We start from the raw sequence: 24120 nt of genomic DNA on the forward strand, positions 1-24120 counted from the left end.
CTGATCTGGGGGAGCCCTGCCAACATACCCATGTATCACAAAACCAGCAGCTCAGCTAGTCCAGAGCCCAGAGAGACTTTTGGGTTCAGAGAGGGGACCATGTGACAAAGCCCAGAACACAAATCACCCAAGAAACTGTCAGCAGCCAGATCAAACCCAACATTTGCATTGAGCATCTCAGCAGTACAGAGTGACAAAATCTCCACTCCAAAATTACTGAATCTGGAGGAAGTTTAAATTCAGAAACAAAACACTTATGCTTGAATCAGCCAGTATTTAGAGTGTGTGTTCATGGGTGGGAGTTTATGTGTTTGCATCCCATGCACACACATTTGTATGCACTCATTAACTACTGCATTTTCTAAAAAAAGTTAAAATCTAAGATCACAAGAAGTACGGATAGCTTGTATTAGTTACATTTTTCATAGGCAAAGTCTCAGCTGAGGCTGGCACCACGATTTCCTTTTGCTCAGCTCTTTTCCCACGGACAGCATTTTGGGTCAAAAACAACTGGTTTAGTGAAACTGCAGAGAGCCAGCCCATGCCAGGGGCAAATTCCAGGCCTGGCCTAAAAGAGCGTAATTCACATTCAAATCAGCTGAAGTTATGCTAGCCTGCTGCAGGACTGACCCAGCTCCTGCAGCTTTCCTGCTCAGATTGTTCCCAGCCTGTCACTGTGATGAGCACAGGCTCCCAGGATTTTGGCACAGGAGTGAGGCGAGGACGGCTCAGGACACGCTGATCAATCACAGAGCCTTACATTGGACAGATCTGAAATCAGTCACCAATTTACCAACTTCCAGGCATGTGACAATCAGGAGCATTTGGGGATACATATTTATGTTTCCAGAAGTGAAAACACAGGGAGCTATTAATAGATGAATCTAAAAGCATCCCTGGGACCGTGTGAGGTGTCATCATCTGGCAGCACTTCACTGTACCCACTGCTGGGAATGTAATCATGTGGGTTGTCATCTGCACCCACCCGGAGCAGCAGCACAGGCTCAACCACTCTGGGGCCAGCTCAGTCTCCACCAAAGCAGCAGCAGCAATGTTTTAACTCCCCTCCAAAGCACTTAGAGAGGGAGTCACTGCTGGAGCCCAGGCACAGCTAGGACAGGGATATATTTTCTTACTAACTCGGCTGTTTCCACCTTCCCTTAGGAGACAGGATCCCATTTCCTCTCTTCCCAGGCAGAGTGAGGAAAGCCTGGAGTGATCCCCTGGTTTCATGACAAAGGTACACTTGGGAGCAGGAGGGCACCTGTGAGGGATGCTCCTCAGCTGGGGACAATGCTGAAGGAGGATGCAGAACTTAACCTTGCTCTTATTTTCTTGGAATAGGACCTGGCTAGGGTTGGGAAATGGCTGGACAATGGCCTCAACTTGAAGCCCAGACCTTGTCAGCATGTGACCCCGCAGACTGGGAAGCACTTCCATCCCCTGCATCCAGGTCCAGGGGATCAGGTGGGATTTGGCTGCACAGGCCAGGTGTTCAATGCACTGTGCATCAATATCCAGCACGAGGAACAGAAACACAATGTGTGTGTCCATTTGTTTTCATGTCTACTCCTCTGTTTCTCCTGCCATGTGTTTCCCCTTGGAACTGCAGGCACATTAGACTGTTTTCCAGCTCTGAGATAGCTCTTATACAAATAGGCAAGGCAGTACCAGGAGATACTGTCCTTTCCCAATAACCTCTCTCATGTCTGTGCTGTTGCCCTGTAGAGGTGGAGGTGATGGCAGAAAGCAGGCTGAGTACTCACTGCTAAGAAGTGACAAGAGGAGAGGAAGGTGGCCTGACCAGCTGATTCCTGGTTAAGTCCTCAGTTCTTGGATATGGCAGGGTGCTGACCTCCTAGGGGAAAAATATTCTTATTACTTAAAGCCAAAAACATGAAATAAATGAGCAATTTTACCTCTTTTTTAACCTGTATTTTTTCTGGGAAAAATTTTTCAAATACATTAAAACAGAGGTATTTCACATCTAATCTGTTCTTGTCCTTTAGTGCAGTCATCTGGCACCCCCTTCAATTTCTAGAAGGTCATTCTACTATAAGGCTGTTTCAAATAGCTTAAAATTAGTTACAGATTTATAAACAATTATATATTTATGTAAGATGAGGGATTTTCCTTAATATGCATTTAATTATACACTCAGCATATGAACTGACTATGGTTTGGGATTTTGTTCGTTTTTATGGTGTTTCTACCCGTTTATTTTATGGGCTCTGGAGAGTGGAGGCTAAAATTGAGAACGTGTAAGAAGTTATAAAAGAAAAGAATGGACATATTTTTCATGGCAGTTTAAATAGCCAGGCTGAAGAAAAGAAAAGGAAAAAAAAAAGACAGCAATGCCTTTTATTCACATCTTAGGCAATTGCTTTTTCCCAGTGCAGGACTCAGACATGGGGATCTGTATTTTTTCTCATGGGCTTTTCTACACCACACCTCACCAATGCAGCCCAGTGCTCACTAAGGTGAGAGCATCTCCTCTATCTGCAGCCCAAGGAGGGAGGAGCTCTCATTGTCCCCTCCTTAGGGACTGGGCCAGGCAAAGGAGAGGCTGCAAACAGCCAGGGCCCCAAGCAGAAAGCCCCAAGAGCCCAGTCATGGGGGTGCATGGCACTGTGCCTCTCTCTGTGTGTTTAAAGCATCACTCCTACCAACATCTGTCAAAGCTGCAGGCACCTGGCACTTCTGTAAATCAGATTTTCAGGTCTTCAGCAGGCATTCAGAGAAAAAGAAAACACATTTATGGGCCACTTGCAGTCAAACATCATGGAGGTCCAGACACAGATTTGCACAAACCAGTTCCTTGTGACCGATGGTCTGAGTACCCAGCAAGCCAAAAGCTCAAACTCCTTCTGTGTTGTTGATTGCATATCTCACATGCACCACTTCCAGCCCCTGTTTTTACAGAAAATTTCTTGAAAAGAGAGGAAACAGCCGGTGAATAATTCATTGTGTACCCTCCCAGTTGTATTGTAGCCTCTCCTCAACAGGCAGGGTTATCTGTACCACCATGAGCCATTCCCCCAACGCTTCTGGAAACAAAGGCTCCCTTTCTGCAGCTGTTTATCCAAAGGACATGCAGAGAACTGCAGGAGGAGTTGGGGAAACAGCAGGAGTGTGAAATTCCACCCAGTGTAATCCCTTCTCAGGGAGCAGAGGTGGACAAGGAGGGCTTGGGACTCACAGTCACATTCCAGGCTTATCTGCCAGCTCTGGTCCCCTCACCACTAAGTCTTTTCCCAACTTATTATTCCCCATCCTCCCATATCAGAGACTGCTTCTGGACTTGGTAACAAACCAGAAGTTGTGAAGATCGAAGAATTATGAAAATTAAAGAAACAACCAATAGGACAAGAGAAAACAGCTTCAGGTTGTGCCAGGAGGTGTAGATTGCATATAAGGAAAAATTTCTTCACTGAAATGGTGATCAAGCTGCCCAGGGAAGGTGCTGCATAGAACAGGCTGCCCAGGGAAGTGGTGGAGTCACTGTCCCTGCAGGTATTTAAAAGATGTGCAGAAGTGGCACTTGGGATGTGGTTTAGTGCTGGGTTAACAGACTCTGGAACTGGGTGGCACAGAGCAGCCCTGGAGAATGAGACAAAAAGTGCACTGGCTCCAGGGAATGCTTTTTGGGCAAAGTGGCCATTCCCTGGGACAGGGCTGCCAACCAGGATAACCACACTGCTCATCTTGTGCTGAGGATCCCAGTCATCATCTCACTTCCAGCACATCCTCAACTGGTGGAAAGTTGCTATTTCACCTCCCAGCCTATAACTCACACATCTATTAGTCACTCACAACCGATTATATTTTTTGCCATCACATGCAGTGCTGTAGATGTTGCCAGAGTCCAGCTTGGGTAATATTTCTCCAATATATCTTTAGATGTAATTTTTAAAAAAGACTCAAATCAGCTAGCTGCCCCAATTGGCCTGCAGCATGGAGGGAGTCTGGGGAGAGGTTTGCAAGTCATTTTTTCAGAGTTGCAGTAAACCCATCTCCAGGCCCCCGCCACCGGCCAACACTGCCCTTTGTGAGCTGCACAGATGCAGTGGGAGGGAGAATGTTGGTTGAAATCCTGACAGACTTTATGCTAATTCACCAAAGAGCATTTTAGACCATACATGGACACTTAATCGAGTGGGAAAGACAGCAGCGAACACGACATTTAATTATGGGAAAGAAAAACGAAGTCTTTTACCCTGCATTTGGCCTTCTCCCAACACACAGAGTTAATTGTTAGGAGGGTATATTAGAAGGCAATGAAGGAGAAGATTGAAAACCCTGATTATACTAAGGTCCTGAAAATGCTGAATTTATTGAATTTCACATGAGAAAACACAGTCTGTGCTACACTGAGGGCTGTGCCAGCAGCCAGCTAAGAGCTCAGGGGGTCTGTGTGTGCATGTAGGAGGGGAACAAAGCACCCCAACTGCTTTATGAGCCTCTGCCAACTGCTGGCCAAGCCCCACTGCATCCCTAAAATGGGGCAGGTCAATATATACTCATGTGGATGCTCCTGGTGTAGGTGATGCAAAAGGCCAGCACGTTTTTCAGGAGCTCAGTTTTCCTTTAGAAAAGGATCTAACCAGGTAAAGTTGGAAAGTGCATTTCATCTGTGACCTCTGTGTAGTACATTTAGTTGCATTTGCCTAAATTTGGCTAGAGCCTGAAGCAATGGCAAGCCCAAATGGTTTGACAAGCACTGGCACAGGATGCCCATGAGATAACAAGTGGTGGGGCTGTATCATGGGAAGGTCCATCAGTTCCTGGTGCACCCAGAAGAGGGGGTGTTACCAGAGAATCAACCAAAATTCTCTCCCCCCAAACCCCCATTGCCTCAACAGTTTAATTCTTAGTCCTGTCCTTGGGCTGTGGTGTTGCCTCAGTGTCCCTCAGCACATTTCACTATGAATTTTTTCAGTTGTCCCTTGAACCACATAAAGTTTTAGCCCATTTTTTTCGTCACGCCTCATCATGGGTGAGGAGCAAAATTATGACCTGTGGATGTAGTCATTATATCATGACCTGTGGCCTAACATATCTCCCTGGGAAACTCCCCAGATTGAGTCCCACAAAGGAAAAGTAGTGCCAATAATTGCCAATTCCGTCATGGCATTAACAATCCCATCTGCTTTTGCTGAAGTCAGTAGAATTTTCTCTGGATTTTAGCAGCGCAAGATGTTGGGGTTTTTTTTCCTTTCAATTTTTTTTTTTTTTTTAATAGGAAAAGTCCTCGTGGATAAATGAGCTCCAGCTGATGGGGCACCTGCAGTAGCTGTCACTGTGCTGCAGGGGGGAACCTTTGGCTGCTGATGCACTCGCGGCTGCCGCAAGTTGGAACAGGCACCGCGAGTCAACTTTGGCCGAAATGCCCGTGGGAAGAGCCCTGGTGATTTGTATCGTGGTCCTGATTTTATTACAGCTTCTGGGGTTTTTTTCCCTAGCTTTAAACAGTTTAGGAAAAAGAGTCCTAAAAATTAAAATAATTTGTAAAAAGACAGAAAGAATCTGACATCTGGGGTAAGATAGCCAAAATTATTCCTTCAGATCACATGATTTTTGTGCCTGACCAATGTTACTGGAAATACCCAAAGGGAAAACTTGAATCCCCTCACAGACACAGAGTCAGGCTGTCACTGCAGAGGGGGAAGTCCAGCAGAAAATATAAAATTCTGGCTCTTAATGAAGTGCAGCAAACCAGAGGAAAGCCCAAAGGCTTATGTAACCGGGGCACACCCCTCACGGCAGCCAGGAGGGCCAGCCTGGGGACACGCACAGCTCCGGGATGAGGAGCTGAGGCAGGACAGGGCGACACCCAGCATCGATTTGTTGATGGAAATCTCAGGGGAAACTGCTGAGCCGAGAGAAACAAATTGACAGCAGCTCCATCCTCAGCAGCCAAAGGCACTTGGGTTTGGTTTAGATTTATCAGGTGCCTTACCGAGCTTGTGCTAAGCTTGAGCACAAGGCAGGCGTGTTTAGCAGGCTGGTGGCAGGCAGGAGGGAGCACTGTGCCTGTGCCAGCCCAAAGCCTGTGGACAGAGCAGGAACAGGGGGATCTGGAGCTCTGGCTCAGCCCTGCAGGCTGGCAGCATCCACCCCTCGTGATACAGCTTTTAGGTAAATAATTACATTTGGATTTTTTGTTTGTTTGTTTTAATGAGACAAGAATAAGTCTCTCAACTAAAATGCCCACTATACTGTTTAAAAATTTATTTAAACACTTCCCACTGTTTTTTTGCTTATTTATCCCTCTCTCTGAGATTTTTTTAAATACAGTTCTTCGCTTTAGACACTCTCCTATAAGGACCTCTGTGAGGAAGGGGCTGGCTGATCATTTGCAAGAGTGTTGATCCCTAGGGCCGTTTCCAGCACTGCTGGGTTATGCTCCAGGAGACTTGGCAATAATTCACCTCCAAACTGTGCATGCCCTCAGTCACATTGGATTTTCAGGAACCACGTTAGTGTGGAACTGCACGGCAGGCACACAATGCCCTGCCTGGGTTGGTGGGAGGGAAGTGTGAGCACACACCTATGGGCAGGTCACAAGTGGAAATGAAGGTTAGAAAAGTGCAGAAGCCAGGCAGCAGTTAAACATGGGTGAGCAGATCTCTCTTTTTTTCAAGGATTGAGGGGAATTGTTTGACTTTAGTTTGCAGCAACAACCACGCCTCAGATCTCCATTGCACTGCCAATGCAAGCATCCTCAGAGGAACCCAGGAAGATCTCTGCATATAAGGAAAAAGGAGAAGTCTCAAGACAGATTAAAACAAATCTCAGAACAAAGCCACCTCAACTACATCACTTTAAATGGAAGTCAGCTTGATGATTGAAAGTCTGGCCTGCTCCACAAGCACATTTTCCTATTCCCTGTATGTTTCAGTTCAGCGGTGGCTGAGCTGCTGGGCAGTAAAACTCACTGGTGAATGAGCTACTTTAAAAGCAACAGAACTTTGTCCTCTCGGTGGCTCAGTTTCTCTGGTGTCTCCAAAATGTTTGTTTATAAGTGGGGAATGACTAACTGGCCTGTGCAGAAACGAAGGCAGTTGAGGTTCCAGCTTTGGGAAGCTGCCCATGGTGTCAGGCAGATGGAGCTGGGGAATGAGAGCAGGAGGCTGAAGGCAGCAGAGGGAATGCAGCTCCACCCTCATCACTGCAGGTGACTCAAGGAGTTCAGCTTCTGACATCTGCTTCAGCTCTCTGGAGCCCTGAGAGAAAACCTGAATGTCATATCCTACTGCTCTCACCTTGCCTCACCTCTCCACCCACCACCATCCTCACACTTCTGCTAAAAAAAACTGCCCTCAAACACACTTAGGTCTCTTAGAGCACAAACCAAGCATCAGAGAACCAGTCCCTTCTTCCCCAGACAGCAAAACACTGGGAGTGGCAGTGTCAAGGAGGCTCCTCTTGCCTTTACATCCCCATGTGCTGTCAACTCTGAAACCTAAGGATTGTGCTAACACAGCAGCTACCTTTGCCTTGCTTCCAGGGACATTGCAGCAGGCTGCCAACTGCAGTGGGCTTGTGCCACCATCCCATGCTCCTTCCACAAAGCCCCAACCCCTCAGCTCACTGCAAATGTTTACCATGACACAGCCACTGCTGCATGCCACAGACTGAAAGGTCACCTCTGACACAAGACAAACTACAACCCACAGGACATAACGTTGTCTCACTCACCAAGAACAGCCCAGACACTGGGAACAACAGATCAGCACCCTCTGAAGACCATGGATACCAGCAGTAACTTAAGCAAAGCTGCTTTTATTCTATACAAGCAAGCAAAGACCTTAAACTTTTATCAGGCACTTATCACCAAGACAACCAAGAAAGGTGCTTGAACCCTGGCCAATATGTTTTCCTTTCTGCTTCACAGAATACATGAATTGCAAGAGCAGGCTGTCTCCAGGAGCATTTGTGCCTCAGAGACAGCAGCCAGGTTTCCAGGGTAAACTCAAATGAACTCTTATTTTCTTGTGGGCTTCACCAAAACACAAGTCTAAGGGATCTCAAATGCTGACATCATTTAAAAAACCCAACCCCACAGCATTACCTCTCCCAAGCACAGACCTTACTCCAAGGCTTACCTCCCTTTATCACACTGCTGTATTATCCCAGACCCACTTTCTTCAGTGGTTTAAGCTGAAACACCTGGCTGTAAACCAGGACACAGGCACTTCTTATTGTGCCATCTCCAGTTTGGGGGTAGGAGAGTGGGGCTAGAGTCTCACAGCAACAGAGCAGAGATGTGAAGAGATGAACCTGAGTAATTTTGTCTGTCTCCTACAAAGCTTCTCAGCATGACTGAGAATCCCACTGGCACTGTTGGGTGCTTCAGCAGGTGATGCTGTGCCCAGCTCTGAGTGAGCTGCTGAACAGCAGCACTCCCAGAGCCACAGAACAGCCCCCATTGGTGACAGACCACACAGATGGGATGGGTGGCCAGGATGGGCTCTGTCCACAGCACTGTAAAAAAGTCTGAGGGAGCCAAGACCTTTGTCCAAGTGTGCTTCACACCTTTCTGCAGTAAAAAACCCTGCATGAGCTCCAGACACTCTGTTCACCTCAACAGTGGCTGCTCCACTGTGGGCAGCCCTGCAATGGTGAGCCCAGTCAGCCTGTCCTGGTCCCAGTATCCAAGCAAGGCTATAGGAGAGGTCCAGGGAGCAGAGCCAAAGGGGAGGAGACCACTGGGGCCCCTGCAGGTGGTGGCAGGGAGCAAGCTGACCTTTGTGCAGTGCTTAGCAGCTGAGTTCAGTTGTTTCTCAGCTTCCCTATTTACATGTTTTTGTCATGTATCTCATCTCCCAATTACTTTAAATCAACTTTTTTTCACCTTTTTTTTCTGTTTTCTGCAGTGGAGGCATCATGAAACTCTTGCAACACTTTGGAAACATCAGCCCTCCCATTTCCCTAAACTGCATGTGGAGGAGTAGAGGAAAATCCTGGCAAAGGAAGCTTGGACCCTAATGCCCCAGCCACTTAATAAGCCATGAGTAGACATACTAAGGAACAAATCTGATCAGGCAGGTACTACAATTTCTATGCAAAAGCAGTGCTTCCAAATGGAGAGTGCATGAAATTATGCTAGTGCTGAATCCATCAGGTAAAAGGCATTGCTACCCTGATTTCAAGCAACTTTATATTCACAAAATTATCTATCACCTCTGCATAGGGGATAGCTACTGACTTAGAAAAAGCAAATGGAAAGACCCTACTATGAACTCACTATGGTTTAACCTCCTGATTGTACTTGGATTTGAAAATTTAATTAGAAAGTAATTACAGAGAAACTGGAAATATTGCAGAGGCCTCATCCAGGCCCAGGAGGTTTTCTTGGCAGCAGAGCAGCTGCATGCAGCACTAGAAGATTTCTGACCACTTTTTTACAAAGCAAAAGACAGACTCTTTCTAAACACCACTCTGCAGCAGAAAGGCTTTTGACTGATAATCCAATCTTTTCTCAGAAAAGCAGGACAGGTTTCCCGTTGGGTTGCTGGCAGAGCTGCGGGGGCTGCAGTCACTGTTGGAGTTAACTGCTGCACCACAGCTCCCCACTGGAGGAAGCTTACCACAGAGCTGCCCTCTTTCTTCATCCCTGTTTGTTATTTCAACAGACCCAGCAGCAGCCAAGAGCAGACAGAATGAACAAATGGGAATAAAAATAAGTCCTCTAAGACACACAAAGCATTAGCCAGTTCTTTTTTTAATCTTTCTGCTTGGCCATATATCTATTGTGTTTTAGAGCTGAAATAGCAGAGGGGTTTCTTACAGCAAAGCCAGATCAAATGCAACTCTTGGGTGAGCATTATACTGTATGTACCAGCCACTAAACAGAAGTGAGGGGGCTGCTTTGCTTTATCTTAGACAGGAGTTTGTCCTGCAATGAGCTACAAGGTCAGAAGAGTTCCATGCTGACCAGCAGGGTCTGAACAGCCACACATGCCACCAAAATCAAATATACACTAATCACAGGTGAACTCAAACCATTTAGGCCCAATGGTTGGATAGGTAATTTCTGAGTCACAGAGCCCGACTCACATGGCAGCTACAAATGCTACAAAAAAAGGATGGTTGGGGTAATGCTCCCCATGGCAACCCAAGCATCTACACTGTGAAGCTGCTGCAAAAAGAGGATATCTCTGCTTTGCTCCAAGGAGGCTCCATCCCCCCATACTTCATCTAGAGAAGGGGATCTACACAGCCCTGACAAGTACAGCCTGCTCCAGAAACAGGAGCTTGTGAACATACCGCTAACACTATGTACCTACACATCCCTCAGCTTTATGCAAAGCCATTTTGGCATTCCCAGCAGCATTGCTTGGAATGAGGGTGCTGCTGCATCAGCAGTCCTGGGCCCTACAGCCTGAACCACAGGTTTCATTCAGGCCAATTATAGCACATTATAAACAGAGGATCCTGCTTGTTTTGGAAGCGGCACACAGCGAGCGAGAGGTTCTGCTGCCACAAATAGCCCAGGAGCTGGTGAGGACAGGCTGACATCCACCAGCCTGAGAAGTGCTGGGGTTAAAATGACACCAACAGGGAACAAGGAGGTGTCCCCAGCCTGGCCAGAAACTGGAGTGAATAAGTCTTGGTACTGATCCCTTATGGGGCCAGGTTCTGCTTTAGCAAAACCCTTATCCTCCTTATCTACAGAAAAACTGAGCTTTCATCCTGAACCTTCCTTGAACGTTTTAAGTAGCAAAATTTAATAATCACAGGTATACTTTTACAGACAAACAGATGATTTTTTAAGGGTTTTCAGGCATCTTCATGATATGCAATGCAAAAGGCAGGCATTTCATTGGTTCTTAGGAAACCAGGGCAACAAATTCGCATTGAATTCAATCAGGCGTCTGCTCAGAGCAATTCCCACTGGGGAAGCCATCCTAGTCTCTAATTATAAAACACTGCATCATTTTTCTAACTTTTGAATATTATTGATTTTTTTTTTTAGGTGGGGAGAGAAATGCCAAGTGTGATGTCAGCAGGCAGCAGTACCTGGCACAATTGCTCTTTCCCAGAGCAGAGCACTGAATGCCAACTGAAGCATGGCTGGATATTGCACAATAAGAGACAAGCTATGCTGTGCATATTTGGGGCAATGGACACAAGGGTATGACCCCCTGTGCCCTTGGGGGTTGCTCTGCCAAGGCCAGGTTGCTATATCATTATGATAAGGGTAATCCTGTTAGGCAAACACATCAAAGAAATAGTCACTCCTGATAGCAGACCTTGTCTAGGCAGATCTAAGCCTGGGTTAAAAATGTGCTGAGTGTGCAATCCTCTGGCACAGCACACCAGGGGCAGAAAGAGGAATATGTGGGGGCTTCTGTGCCTCAGGACCCCATGCAGGCACTCTCTGAAGCTCAGGCTAATTCCTGGAAGTATCTAAAAATTGCAACAGAATAAGTTCCCTCTCTTTCCCCTTCACTTCTTGTGTAGAAGAGGACAGATGACTCTTATGTCAGCCTGTTTTGCTTCTATATTTATGTCCTGCCTCAGGCTCACAATGTTCAGCTCAGATGCAATCCAGTCTGGTCATATTAATACATCTGGGAAAATATTTTTAACAACCAACATCAAGCTGAAGGCCAAGATCGTCCACAGGCACCAGGAGTTCTCTGACCCCTCTTGACCGCTTGCTTACAAAACAGAAAGGCTCCCCAAAAGGTGCTCTGTAGACTTTTAAGGGCCAAGCACACTTTTCAGCTTCCCTCTGTAATATGCTGGATGAAATTTAATCTCTGCTGTAACTCTGGGAATTTCCCTAAATTTCCAAAAGGCTGAATGTGGCTCTTTTATTACAGGTGCCAAAATCAAGGGTTAATGAGACGTGGGCTGTGAACCCAGCCAAGGTGAAGAAAACACTGATGACAGCCTGTGAGCATCCCTGAGGGTCTGCAAAACACCTGCAGCAGAAGGAGCTCATCACCTTGCTACCCACCTCACTCTGCCAGACCACCTTACCAAGGAACCAGAATAAAAAAAAAGTTTCAAAGCCTTAAAAATTGGGTAATCCCACTGGTGGGCAACATCAACAAATCCCTGACACCAGCTGAGACATTTATTCAGCCTCTCATCAGCTGGGACTGATGTCTGACAGCAGTCACCCTTAAATGCTTCCTACAGAGCCACTGGAGAGATTTCCTTTCCAAAACAAAAGGTATTAGAGCTTCACTTGGGCTCTTAAGAATCAAAAATGGGTAAGGTTGGAAGGGACCACTGGAGGTCATCTAGTCCAATCCGCTGCTCAAGCAGAGTCCCTGGGAGCACATTAATCTGGATTGTGTCCAGGCAGCTTTTTAATATTTTCAGGGAAGGAGACTCCTCAAGGTCTCTGGGCAACCTACTCCACCAAGAACCATTTCAGATGCAGATTTTTGGGATTTGCTCAGCAACAGCCAGGAAACAAGAATAACAAGAGAAGATTCACTCACTTTGTTGTTTCCAAAGCAGATTTTTCTTTCATGCCACAGATCAGGATGGAGCTGACCCTATAACACAGCAGAGAAAGCAGAGCAGCCAAGGTTATGGGTAGCTTTGGCTCAGTGTGAAATGGTGATTCACACAAACTCAAGCAAGCAGAGAATGACCGTAATACAAAAGAAGACTGAGGAGGAAGAAGATGTGGATGCAAGACAGTGCAATGGTGAGTCATGAGAACAGGGCATGGTTCAAGACCATGACTCCCTCCCTGGACAGGGCAATGTTGTCTATGATTCCAGAAAGGGAGTCAGGAGCATTGCCCCAACCCAGATCACTGCTGACTCTCTAATCAGCTGTTTTGTTTACCAAATGAAAATATCTTTTCACTTTCCAGGAAAACTTCTGTACCTTTTCCAAACTGATTTGATATTCTGAAATGAAAGGACAGCACTTGTGAAAATGCTCCCCTAAAAATTGGAGATGGGCAAAGAGACACACAAAAGGCATGTACATGACCCAGGTGTTACAGACCCAGGTGGATCGAGGAGGGAGGTGCTCTCATCTCTGCACCTGATGTGCAACAGGCATCCGTGGTGAACAGCCCTCACTCTCCACCATGCAGGAAGATGTGCACTCCTCCTTATCACGCAGCCCCAGGCAGCTTTCCTTGCTGCCTTCCCATCCCTGGTGCTGCAGGCAGCCAAGGGCCCTGAGATCACAGAAACAAAGGACAAGCTCATTGGAGAACCAGCAGCAGCAGAAGAAATGAAACCGAAAGGTTTCTGAGAAAATGTTTGTGTGAGGCTTCCACGAGGTGTCAGCAACAGCTATTATTCATCAGAGCTGAACAGAGTGCCTGGGGCTGCCATCCACCTCCTCACATGGCATGTCCTCACCAAAGGAGAACAAATCCTGTCTAGTGACTGCCAGCAGCTCTGCCCCTGTATCTCTGCACAGCATGACCAGTCTCTGTCCCCTGTCTAACACAGCAGAGCAGAGGGTTCCCCACACCAAGCCCAGACCCCAAGGACCAGAACAATGTACTTGCATATTATACCTGACCTAAAGAACTCACCAGCTGAAACTGGATGGTCAAAGCAGCGTTACTGCACCCCTTGTGCAGGTGGGATGCTGGTGGCAGAGATTAAACTGAAGATCAGTGATGTACCTGTGGTGAGAGGGGGACATACAGTGTGTCTATTCCAGCCCAGTGCCCCTACCACAAAACCCCTGACTCTCCTCATTCCTTACTTCACCCTGAAGATGTGCAGTTTTAGCTAAACAGGACATAAGGCATTTCTCTCTGACTTGTTGATGAAGATCCCAGAGGCTAAAAGTGAAGTGGCAGCTGTGCTGCTCCAGCCCACCAGGGATCTGGAGCTGTTGTCCAAACTCTGCTGACCTTTGGTCCTGAGCCTGCCTTTTTCCAGAGGAGACTGGTAAGTGTTCAGAGTTAAACCTGTGCATGAATTCTTTGCAAGGACTGGAGTAAACCCTGTATCCCTCAGCTCTATTCAAGAATGAGGGATGTACTCTTTGCCCATCTTCAATCTCACGTTCAAACCCAGCACTAGACTTTGTTCAGTGTACTCCCTGATAGTGCCTATTTTTATTTTGCTTTTAATTACACAGACAGTCAGGTCCATTATGTCAAAATTATCCTGCCCTCAATTTGATGAAAGCTTTAGGGAGCAAATGACGTCTGCCACAAGAAATGGCAGAGCTTTTCCCTTCGTCTGATTACGTAGTTGGGGTTTCCGTAGTATTAAGAGGGTTTTAGTTGGTCACTGGCTGGAGAAACCAAAGGATCAAGGTCCCAGAGTAGGGTGAAGATGAAAATAGCTCTGAGAGAATACGTCACGTTCCTTGGATGTGGCTGCACAGATAGAGTAATCTCTGTCATGTGCCAAGGAACCTGTGATAAGCCCTCTCATAGTCAGATTGGTAATAAGATCAGCTGCTTAATTCAAAGTGATTAAAACCAGGCTGGACTGCAAACAAACACATCATGTTCATGGGTCTGTGCAAAAAAATATACACATCAGAAAAGTAACATTTTTCTGGGCTGTCCTGTTACATCACTAGTGATAAGCACTGCACCCTATAAACAATTTTGGGGCCAAATGTAATCCAGTGCAGCCCACAGGCAGGCTCCCACTTCAAATGTATGTGACAAGTACAATTTGCAAAGGGTTACTCACCAGCTGTGAGGCTGAAAGGACTTGGCACACTCTGGCCTATTTTTAAGCCAGTGCTGGGGCCCAAAGAACATTTTGGTTGTAACCATTCCCACCACCTCCATAGGAGACCTTGGCCTGTGAAAAATGGTACCACTCCTACACCAAAGACATTAATTTCCTAGGAAAAAGACAGTTTGGCTTTGCAACTGTGCTAATGCCTTGCCTTTTGGGCTCTGACTTGCCCAGGTATATGTGCAGGATGAGTAGAAAGGGCTGGGCAACCTGACATCACGACACTGGACATCCAAGTCAAAGGCAATGTCCTAGCAACAGCTAGAGAAGGATCTGGGATTCTCATCAGGGCATCCCCCAGAGCAGGAGGCACACAGAGATGTGTGGGTAACACTGGCATCAGCAATGGGCAGCAAGGCACGGGCACACAGAAAGGAAGGGCTGTAGAAGTAGCTATTTTTAAACCATTTCTTTTGGTGCTGCACTTTGGGTACAAATTATCAATCCATGGCTGCAGTGACAGGACGTGACTGACAGGTCAGTGCCCTGGGGGCAGCAGGGAGTGCTGGAGTGGCTGCCTTTAATGGGTTTTCACCTGGAATCGGAAACAAGCAGTGAAAGAGGATTTTCTGTGCCGTGGCTGACATCCAGGACGCCAGGAGCCGCGGTGGATCCGCAGGGATCCTCGGATGACGAATTGTGCTGACAAATGCTGGACGTAATTCTCCCCGGCAAAGCAGATCAGTGGATGTTATCCTTCTTCTATTCTCTTCCCTCAGATGTGGTCAGCAAGAGTTTTTAAGTGTGACAGTGTCCTGCCCAGCTCCCTCACCTGCCTGCACCCCCTCACAGATCCCCAGGGTTTGCTGTGAGCATTGCTTGGCAGGGAAGAAGTTACAAAGCAAAGCAAGCACAGTTTAGGCATTGTTTCCCTGGCTGAATGGGGGTTCAGAAGAGGCACAACAAAGGGGATGGCTGTTCCTCGCCAGCTTCTTACTCATCGTGGTCATCAGGACAGTTGGTAGCACGATGTGGTCTCCCTTCCTGCCTCCCTGAGCAGCTTCACAGAGAGGGCTGCAGGGAAGCAGAGCATTTCAGCCCCTGTCTGGTGATCCCCTCAGTGTGCACAAGTGTCTCCACTCCAGCAGCAAACAGCAGCAGCGGGACAACTCCAAGGATAGAGAAATCAGAGCTGTGGCCTGTTTGTGGCACAAATGGCATTGCCCACATGCAGATCTGATCTTCCTGATTGAGAGGACAATGACTGCAAGAGGAGGAGACCCTGGGGCCAAACAGAGAGGAAGAGGGAAATAGTCTCAGGGAGTCAAGGATGGAGCAGATCCTAGTATTTGCTATCAGTAAGGAGGCCTTATGAGAGAGCAGATCCCAGTAACGCATCACTTGCTCTCCCTGTGTGTGACTGTACACGTGCATTTTAGGGCCAAGGGACTGCAAGTGCCCAAGGGGAGCCCCTGGTGCAGGGCTGTGGGCAGTGCTGGGCTCACCCCACACCACGACCCTGCTCTCCTGTAGCCTAAAGCTGACAGGTGCCTGTCAGAGGGAATGGCTGCAGACAAATGTCACTCTCTGGAGACATCCAAGAGACACAAATTTAGCAACAAGCACGTGTGCAAACATGTGTGCTGGCCGAAGGGCAGTGCCAGGCCCCAGCCCAAGCCACCCACAGGGGCCAAGAACTGGCACAGGCCAGGCTGGGCCCTGCCAGGGCGGGCACGGGGGTGTGACACCGCCTGCCCCGGCACATGTGTACCCGGGCACTGCCGGTCTGCAGAGGCCGGGTGTCCCACAGCCGCCGGGCACAGGCCCGCTGTGGCCCAGACACCGTGTGCCCTTGACCCATGTGTCCAGGCTCGGGTGTGCCCAGACTCAGGATCCCATGGCCCCGGCATTCTGCGCCCTCTGCATCCCTTAGCCCCAGGGCCCCACACCCCAGGACACCATGTACCTGTACTCCACACTTTTGGGACCCCAGAGCCCCGCACTGCTAGGACCTCATACCCCCCGGACCCCACACCCCCATACTTCAGGAACCCCATATCCCTGTGCCCTCCTGCTCCTGGAAGCCCCCGTTCCTACCTCCGGGACCCCGCTGCCCGCGGCCCCCGCCCCGCGGCATTCCCGCCCCGCCCCCGCGGGACTCCGAGCCCTCAGCCAAGTTTCTTGGAACTTTGCCTCCCGTGACGCACGCGCCGGCGCCGGGCCCCGTCCTCCCGGCGCAGCCAATGGGCGGCGGGGGCGCCGGGGCGGCGGCCAATCGGCGTTGGCCGGACAGTTCCCCGGTCCTGACCGACCTTCACCGCCGGGCGGGGGGGCCATAAAAGGGCCCCGCGGCGGCGCGCGGCGCTCCCGCCTCCTGCTCTTCCACTGCGGCGGACACGGCACGGGCGGCACCGCGGGACCGGCGGGAGGTGAGCGCCGGGAGCGGGGGCAGGGAGACAGGCCGTTCCCGTGTACCGGGCCCCGTGCACCAGGGATATGGGCGTCCTGTGCACTGCCGGGAGGCCGTTCCCCTGTAGCGGGTCTCCGTGCACGGGAATGAGGGTGTCCAGTGCACTGCGGGGAGGCCGTTTCCCCGTCCCGGATTCCCGTGCGCCAGGGACATGGGCGTCCTGTGTGCTGAGGGGAGGCTGTTTCCTTGTACCGGGGACACGGGTGTCCCGTGCAGCGCGAGCAGGGACGGACAGAGGGACGGAGGGAGGGACGGAGGGAAGGATGGCACGGATCCCGTGCTCCGGGTGTCTCCTGCACCGGGGTGTCGCGCCGGCTCGCTGTCCCCCCCACCGGTGGGGAGGCGGGCAGGCCAACCCTGCGAGCCCCGGAAGCAGCCCGGGGAGCCCCGGCAGCCGGCACTGACCGCCCGTCCGCTCCCGCAGGTCCGGGCCGATGGTGGGAGGCAGCCCCCGGCGGAGCCCGGCCGCACGCCATGCCCTGGAGCGTCCGCTGGGTCGGCGGCTGCGGCGCCCAGTCCCAGAAGCAGTGCAAGAAATCATCCTTCGCCTTCTACCAGGCGGTGCGGGACCTGCTGCCCGTCTGGTTCCTGGAGGACATGCGGACCATGGAGGTGTTCCACTGGGAGGACGGGGGCAAGGTGAGCGTGTACTCGCCCTCGGAGGCGCTGCTCTACGCGCTGGTGCACGACCACCAGCCCTACGCCCGGCACCTGCTCACTAAGTTCCCCCAGAGCGCCCTGGCCGTGCCCAGCCAGAGCTTCAGCTGCTGCCAGTCGGCCCCGCACCTGGCCATGGCCGTGCGCTACAACCGCGTCCGGGTGCTCTTCCGAATCCTCAAGGCCATCCAGACCTTGCCCCCGGGGGACAGAGCCGCCCACCTGGACCGCCAGGGCTGCAGCCGGGTGGAGGGCGGCAAGACAGCCCTGCACATGGCCTGCGAACTGGTGCGGCCCGAGTGCCTGCTGCTGCTGCTGGGGCACGGCGCGGCGCCCTGCCTGCAGGACAGCGCCGGGAACACCCCCCTGGACACCCTGCTGCAGCAGATCTCCCACATGCCCGCTGCCAACATGCGTGCCAAGCTCCTCTGCCTCGACTGCCTCTTCTTCTTCGTGCCTCAGGACCTCAAGTTTGCAATGAAACAGCAACTGTTGGACAACCGGCGGCAGTGGCAGGACCTCCTGGGAGAGAACAGGTTCCAGTGCCTGGTGGGTTTAGCTCCCCCGTCGCTGTTTGTCGGAGCCATGCGTGTCTTGATCAGGACCATTTCACCTGAGCACTTCCCAGAGGCTCTGGATAATCTGCCTCTGCCTCATTTTCTAAAGCCTTTGGACTTGAAACTGGAGAGCTAGAGGGGTGGTATGAGAGCCTCCTGCTCACCTGACAGAAATAGACTTGTGCTAAAAATGTATCATTATACAAAGCTGCTAATGCAGTGGCCAAGTATCTGTTTTACTGAGAACAGTATTTTTTAAAAGAATTGTATCTGGCACTTTACAATATATTTTATTTAAAGATCCTTGTGGTGAGGTGAGGGCCATGCTGCATTTTATAAAGATGTTCTATGGCATGTACAAATGAGGGTATGGGGAAGAACATATTTGTAAATACATCCGAATAAACCGGTGGCAGATGTGATCAAAATACAAAACAAGCAACTGAAAACCCTGGAGTGGCATGTGCCTTGGAAAAGGGTGTGCAGGGTGGGGGAGTATCTTTTTGTTAGGATTTCCCTGTTACATAAGCCTCGTCCTGGAACAGGATGACTCCTTTTTTTACAGCTCTCCTAATACATCTTGGCAGAGATGCTGGGTTTTTTTAAAGGCACAGATGAAAACTTCCTCGTCTTGTACACAAGACCAAAGAGAAGCCAGATACTGTTACAACTTCCCTAAACAAGGCTGCCAAGGATGTGCATATGAACAAAATGTATTTTAAAATACGCATAAATAACAGTTGGCTTCCTTGTAAAGTTGTCTCTGTTCTCCTTGGAGGGCCAAGGAGTTTGTTGTCAGGCAGAAAGAGATGCAGCACACGTGTTGCTGTGGCCAGAAATGTACCTGCCCTGGCCAGGCTGGACCCTGCAGCCCCTCTGTGTGATTGCTGCAGGGTAAGGAGGTAGCAGAGAGCAGGAGGGCCAGCCTGCTGTTCCCAGGGGATTGTGTAAGGAGGTGTGACAATGGCCCAGGATCCTAGATCATGGCTTTTTCGATGGATTCTGGCCACTCCAGTGCCACTCCCACCAGTGTGTGATAGCTCAGGTTCAGCTGAGAGTACCACGACAGTCTTGGTGCCAGAGGAGTAGCTTAGATATCCAAACTTTCCCCAGCTATCCCTTCTGACATGCTCCAAGGTAGAAACAACATCCTCACATCAAAAAGCCCTTTAGGGGTAATGTCCTGCTTCCAACATTTTTGTTTTGACCAAGCAAAGGGTACAGCTTCAGTTCCTTGCCCTGCAGCCTTTACTCTTCAGCATTCTGGGCAGTCCCTGTGTGCTCTGCAGGGAGCTGTGCTGGCTCCACCAGCCCTGCAATGATAGTGATCTCCTAGGACACAGCACTGGAGCCTTGGCTCTGTTCTTGGAAGTTGTCATTGAAACTGGAGGGTTTTGTTTCAAGGCTTACATTCATAGCCAGGGAGCTGTTTGCCACTTGAACTATTTCAGGACTGCTGTTCACTCTAGGGTCATCAAGGAATTGGTGTGCTTAGGAGAGAAGAGCTATGTTCAAGGCACAAATTTCTTTATTCGTTAATTAATTTTGGTTAAGGAACAAAAAAGCCACAGAGTTAGGCACTACAAGCTATTCATGTTTCAGCAGAACAAAGTGGTATTTAATCTAAAATAATCTCCATACTGCATGCACAATAAAAGATAAGCCATGCTTCTGAAAATGGAGAAGAAACAGAAAGAAGATTGCTATTCTTAGCCTGATAGTGCTGAAAATGTTTCCTATAAGAGAAAATGTTCCTTTTTCCTAAGAAACGAAGCTGATACATGCTCAAACCTATTACCATGGGAAATTCAAATCCCTTGCTGGAAAACATGGAAAAATTCTAACTGTTCTCTTCAACTTCCTTGTTGGTTATAAAAATACAGAAATCCAGAGAATTAATCCTAATCTTCCAAACCTAGCCACTTAAAAAAAATTATCTGTGTTGCTACACTCTTCATTGGAGTATCTGTTCCCCATTGCTTCTGTAACAATGGTGCGGAAACATCTTTCCAAACAGACAAGTAGTAAAGGAGTCAGGTCTAACTTGCACATGGCAAAGTTTCCAAGGTGAGGTGGGGGAAGAGACAGAGCAGGGGGTTGGGACAGAATGTTTATCAGCTCTGCTGACAAAGACATAACGAGATTCAGCAGTAGGGGGGAGTTGGTTGGTTGGTTGAACTGGAAAATGCTCCTGCTCCCAAGCTGTGAGGGTAATTACACCCTGGAACAGCACAACAGGCTGGGCAGGATGTCCTACACCTTCAGATGAGCCCTTTGACAAAACACCAATGCAAAGGCTGTCCTGTGACTCCCTGGAGCCCTCCCACCAGCTCTGGGGTAATGAATTTCAACAAGCAGAAGTGATCCCTCAGGGTGCTGGGATGGGTGCAAAGCCAGCTGCCTGCTGTGCCCTTCCTGTTATTCCGGGACAGGATCGCACTTGGGGCTGAGCCCACCCTGGGATGGCTCTGCCCAGGGTCCCCACCAGCCCTCGCTGTGTGTGGCTTGTTGAGGTCAGCCATGCTTCATCTGGAGAGGAACTGGGGGCAAAACAACCAGTGAGCACATGGGTCACTCACCCAGCTGGGTCCAGGCTTGTTTTTCAGGCACAGTCACAGCTTGGGAAAAAGGCTGGGGCTTCTTGGCATTGGAAACAGAAGTCTTTTGTTTACAGACCAAGCAATAGCAGCATCATCTTTCCTCAGACTGACCTGCCAGCACATCTCTGTCCTCTGCCACCCTTAGGGCACAGTGGAGAGCAGGCTCCACAGCCCATCCAGTTTTCCATCTCTTGGAGAAGGCTACCAACAAAAATACCAAGAAGTGCCAGCTGCATCACCACTGACAAGCTCAAAAAAGCAAACATGGACAGTGATTATGTCACTGCAGAAGAAAACTGGTGCTAGAGCCAGGAAGCTGGCCACAAAGGTGTGGGAAAGAAGATTCACAAAGCCCTAACACCATGGGAGCAGAGGGGTAAGGAGATAAAAGCTTCTGTCCTACCTGCACATGTTAATGTTGTCACACATGGCAAATTACTCATCCATAGGAAATGCTTTCCAAAAGCATGCAAGACAGTAGATAGAACCAGCATTCCTGAAAAGCTTGGTTACAGTCAGTCCCCTAAAAAACTACCTTCTGCCAGGAGGCAGTGATGAAATCTAATAAATATGTCCCATGGGTTCCTCAAGCACTTTCAAACCAAAATATTACCCACCTTGTAGTACAAAGTGGTTTTATTTGCAGTGACAGTGAATGAAACATTTTCATTCAGAAAGCAAGGGGAGGGAGGAAGTACTGAGTTTGTTTTGACTCTGCAACTGACTCCTCTCTGCAGTTCCCAAAGTTTAGCCTGCCTAGAGTCTGCTGAAGGAGATGAAGGCCATTGTAATTTTGGGTAACTTGTATAAAAGATGGGTTTGTGCTCTTTTAACAGTCTTCTTTTACCCTGGCACAGAGGCAAGGAAAGACAGAGACTAGAAAGGGGCCAGGATGCCAGGTTTGTTTCCTAATTTCCTATTTGTCCTATGTCTGGTGTCCAAGCCATATGGGTTTTTGATTTGCAGTATAAGAAATGTACTGACATCAGCAGATCCTTGTGCATTGCATCATCCCATCCAAGCAAACAAGGCACTTGTGCCATGTGCTTAATATTTAAAGAGCACTGTAAATCCTTGCAAACCAAGTTTCATAAGATTTAAGTTAATAACAGGACTTCCATCTCTGCCTGGTGTCAGCACATGTCTGAGGCTACATAAATAACCATTCATTCCCAGGCTGGCTGCAGTGGTTTCTCCTCCTCCACCTGTAATGTGTGAAAAGGAATTTCTGCTTATGACTTGCTCAGACCACATAAAATTGTCCTCTATTACCAAGAATCTCCCCTGTGGTGCTGCAAGGCTGCTGCTTGCACTGATTTACTCCTGCCCTTCCCACCACACAGGTACAGGAGCACGTAGAGCACAAGAGTGGAAGGGGCTGAGCTCCCCCACAAAATCCAACTCAGCAGGAAACACAAATACAGTTTGCAAAAACATCAGAGATCCCTCCCTGCTGCTACAAGAAATGGAACCGAGTTCAGCTGGGGTACAAAGATTGCCCCCACTTGCCCTGATGACCTCTGAATTGACCAGTATCTGTTTGCCCAGTGGTTTAGTTGATAAATTTAAAAAAATCACATAAATCAACAAAGCTAATTTCAGAAGCCTCAAACAAAGAGAAACTCATCAAGTTTAGGGATTACTGCTAAAGCCAGGAGAGCCTGGTTATCTAATGACACAGGCCAGCAGTTCTTCTGTTGAACTTATCACATCTGATTGATTTACAGTATCTGTTTTAAATCCAGTTTTACTTTATTGATTTTTAAACTGTGGTGCATCCAAGGCTCTCTGAAGAACTTGTAGCTGAGCCAAAGGTCCCATCCAACTAACCTTGATTTCTTATGTGTCCCTAAGCCCCAAAACATCCCCTGCCATCAATTCTGTATGAAAAAAATATTCTTTTCCTAATACAAATGTGAGAGTTGACCAAAATTGATCTGAATCAGGAAAGAGAAAGGCAGAGACAATTCAGAGAAGCAAGGAAAGCAGGGAGGGACTTTGATCTGTCCCACACTTCAGCTTTCTGAGCAAGGTTTTAGCAAGTCTGAGCCAATAATTCAGGATCCTGTGTGAGCTCCAGACCCTCCAGCCACTGTAAGGTTACATTCCCTGTACTGCCAATCTAATGGGAAGCAGAACAAATCAACACTTCTCCTTCAGGAAAGCAAATAAGGCCTGAAAATCACAATTCCCCAGTTCAGGAGCCATGACAAGACACCTGCATGCCTGGGATGTGAGGGGTGACCATGGACCAGTCTTCCCTGTGCTCCCCAGCTGAGGCAAACACAGGGGCAATTCCATGGACCTCAACAGGGAGATGAACAATTAATGCTGGACAAGTCCTTCCCCAGGAGAGGGGAAAGCAGTGGAAAGAGGCCAAGGAGAGAGAGACTTCCAGACAGAGAGGACCTGTCTCAGCAGGGACAGGAGCAGCTTCCAGCACCCTCCCTGCACAGTGTGCTGAGTGCCACAGCTGCTCTGCCCCAGTCTCATGGCTCTGAGGGCACATGGGCTGATGGGCTGTGCTCCCAGCAGTGGCCAGGCTGGGTACACAGACCTTGACTCTCTTTGGAAAACTGGGCAGCCCCATCTTCTCTCTCAGCCAGCAAAGCAACTTTGCCCAAAATCGTCCCTCTGCTCCTTTGTTCCAGCCCAGTGGTAATTATTGTTTTGATGTAAGGGGTGGCTTTTGTCATCATGCTCTTAATATTCAGGCTTTATTTTATAATCATTAGGGGATTTTTCTTTTTAGCAGTGCAAGTAAATTGCAATAAACACATACTACATCACACTCCTATTTTTAATGTGATGTCATTTTCCTGACAATGTTTCAGGCAGCATTTTAGAGCAAAGGCTAAAAGGATAAGTAATTTCTAACTCACAGTAAGAGAGAGAATGAAATCCCTTGAGGAGCTCAGTTTCTGAACATGCTTTCCTCTAAAACCATCTGCTAGTGCCCTCCTGCTCTCTCCCACTCCTGCAATAGGGACAGCTATTGATGGTTAGTGACTCAAAGTGACAAGGCAGAGGGATGCAGACTCTCACACTGATTTCAGTCCCTTGCTAATGCCATGCTCTCTCAGGGCTGTGGCCAAGGCAGGCTGGATAAAAGTCCTCAACTGGTCAAGGACAATCTGAACAACGCCTTGTCCACTTTTTCAGTGAGGAGAGGGGCACATCACTTCTGGTAA

The 24120-nt window shown here is 48.8% G+C and overlaps 1 protein-coding gene and 1 long non-coding RNA gene across 2 annotated transcripts in view; one reads left to right on the top strand and one right to left on the bottom strand.

Annotated features, from left to right (window-relative positions):
• Nucleotides 1-16773, bottom strand: part of LOC139589754 (uncharacterized) — a 49689-nt gene extending 32916 nt beyond the window's left edge. Inside the window, exons 1-3 of the long non-coding RNA XR_011679103.1 lie at nt 16743-16773; nt 15241-15927; nt 12465-12521 (exon numbers count right to left, since the gene is read on the bottom strand). This is a non-coding gene — a long non-coding RNA (uncharacterized lncRNA). The remainder of the gene's footprint in view (nt 1-12464; nt 12522-15240; nt 15928-16742) is intronic.
• Nucleotides 16774-16888: 115 nt separating this feature from the next.
• On the top strand, nt 16889-18778 carry ANKRD9 (ankyrin repeat domain 9). Its single transcript, XM_071426414.1, is given in 3 exon segments — nt 16889-16961; nt 16964-17074; nt 17540-18778. Coding segments are annotated over 3 exon segments (1110 nt in total). The 3' UTR covers nt 18466-18778.
• The last annotated feature ends 5342 nt before the right edge of the window (nt 18779-24120 follow it).

This window comes from Agelaius tricolor, unplaced genomic scaffold, assembly GCF_023055355.1.
Source record: "Agelaius tricolor isolate 1412-34295 unplaced genomic scaffold, bAgeTri1.0.p SCAF_5, whole genome shotgun sequence".
Lineage (NCBI taxonomy): Eukaryota > Metazoa > Chordata > Aves > Passeriformes > Icteridae > Agelaius > Agelaius tricolor.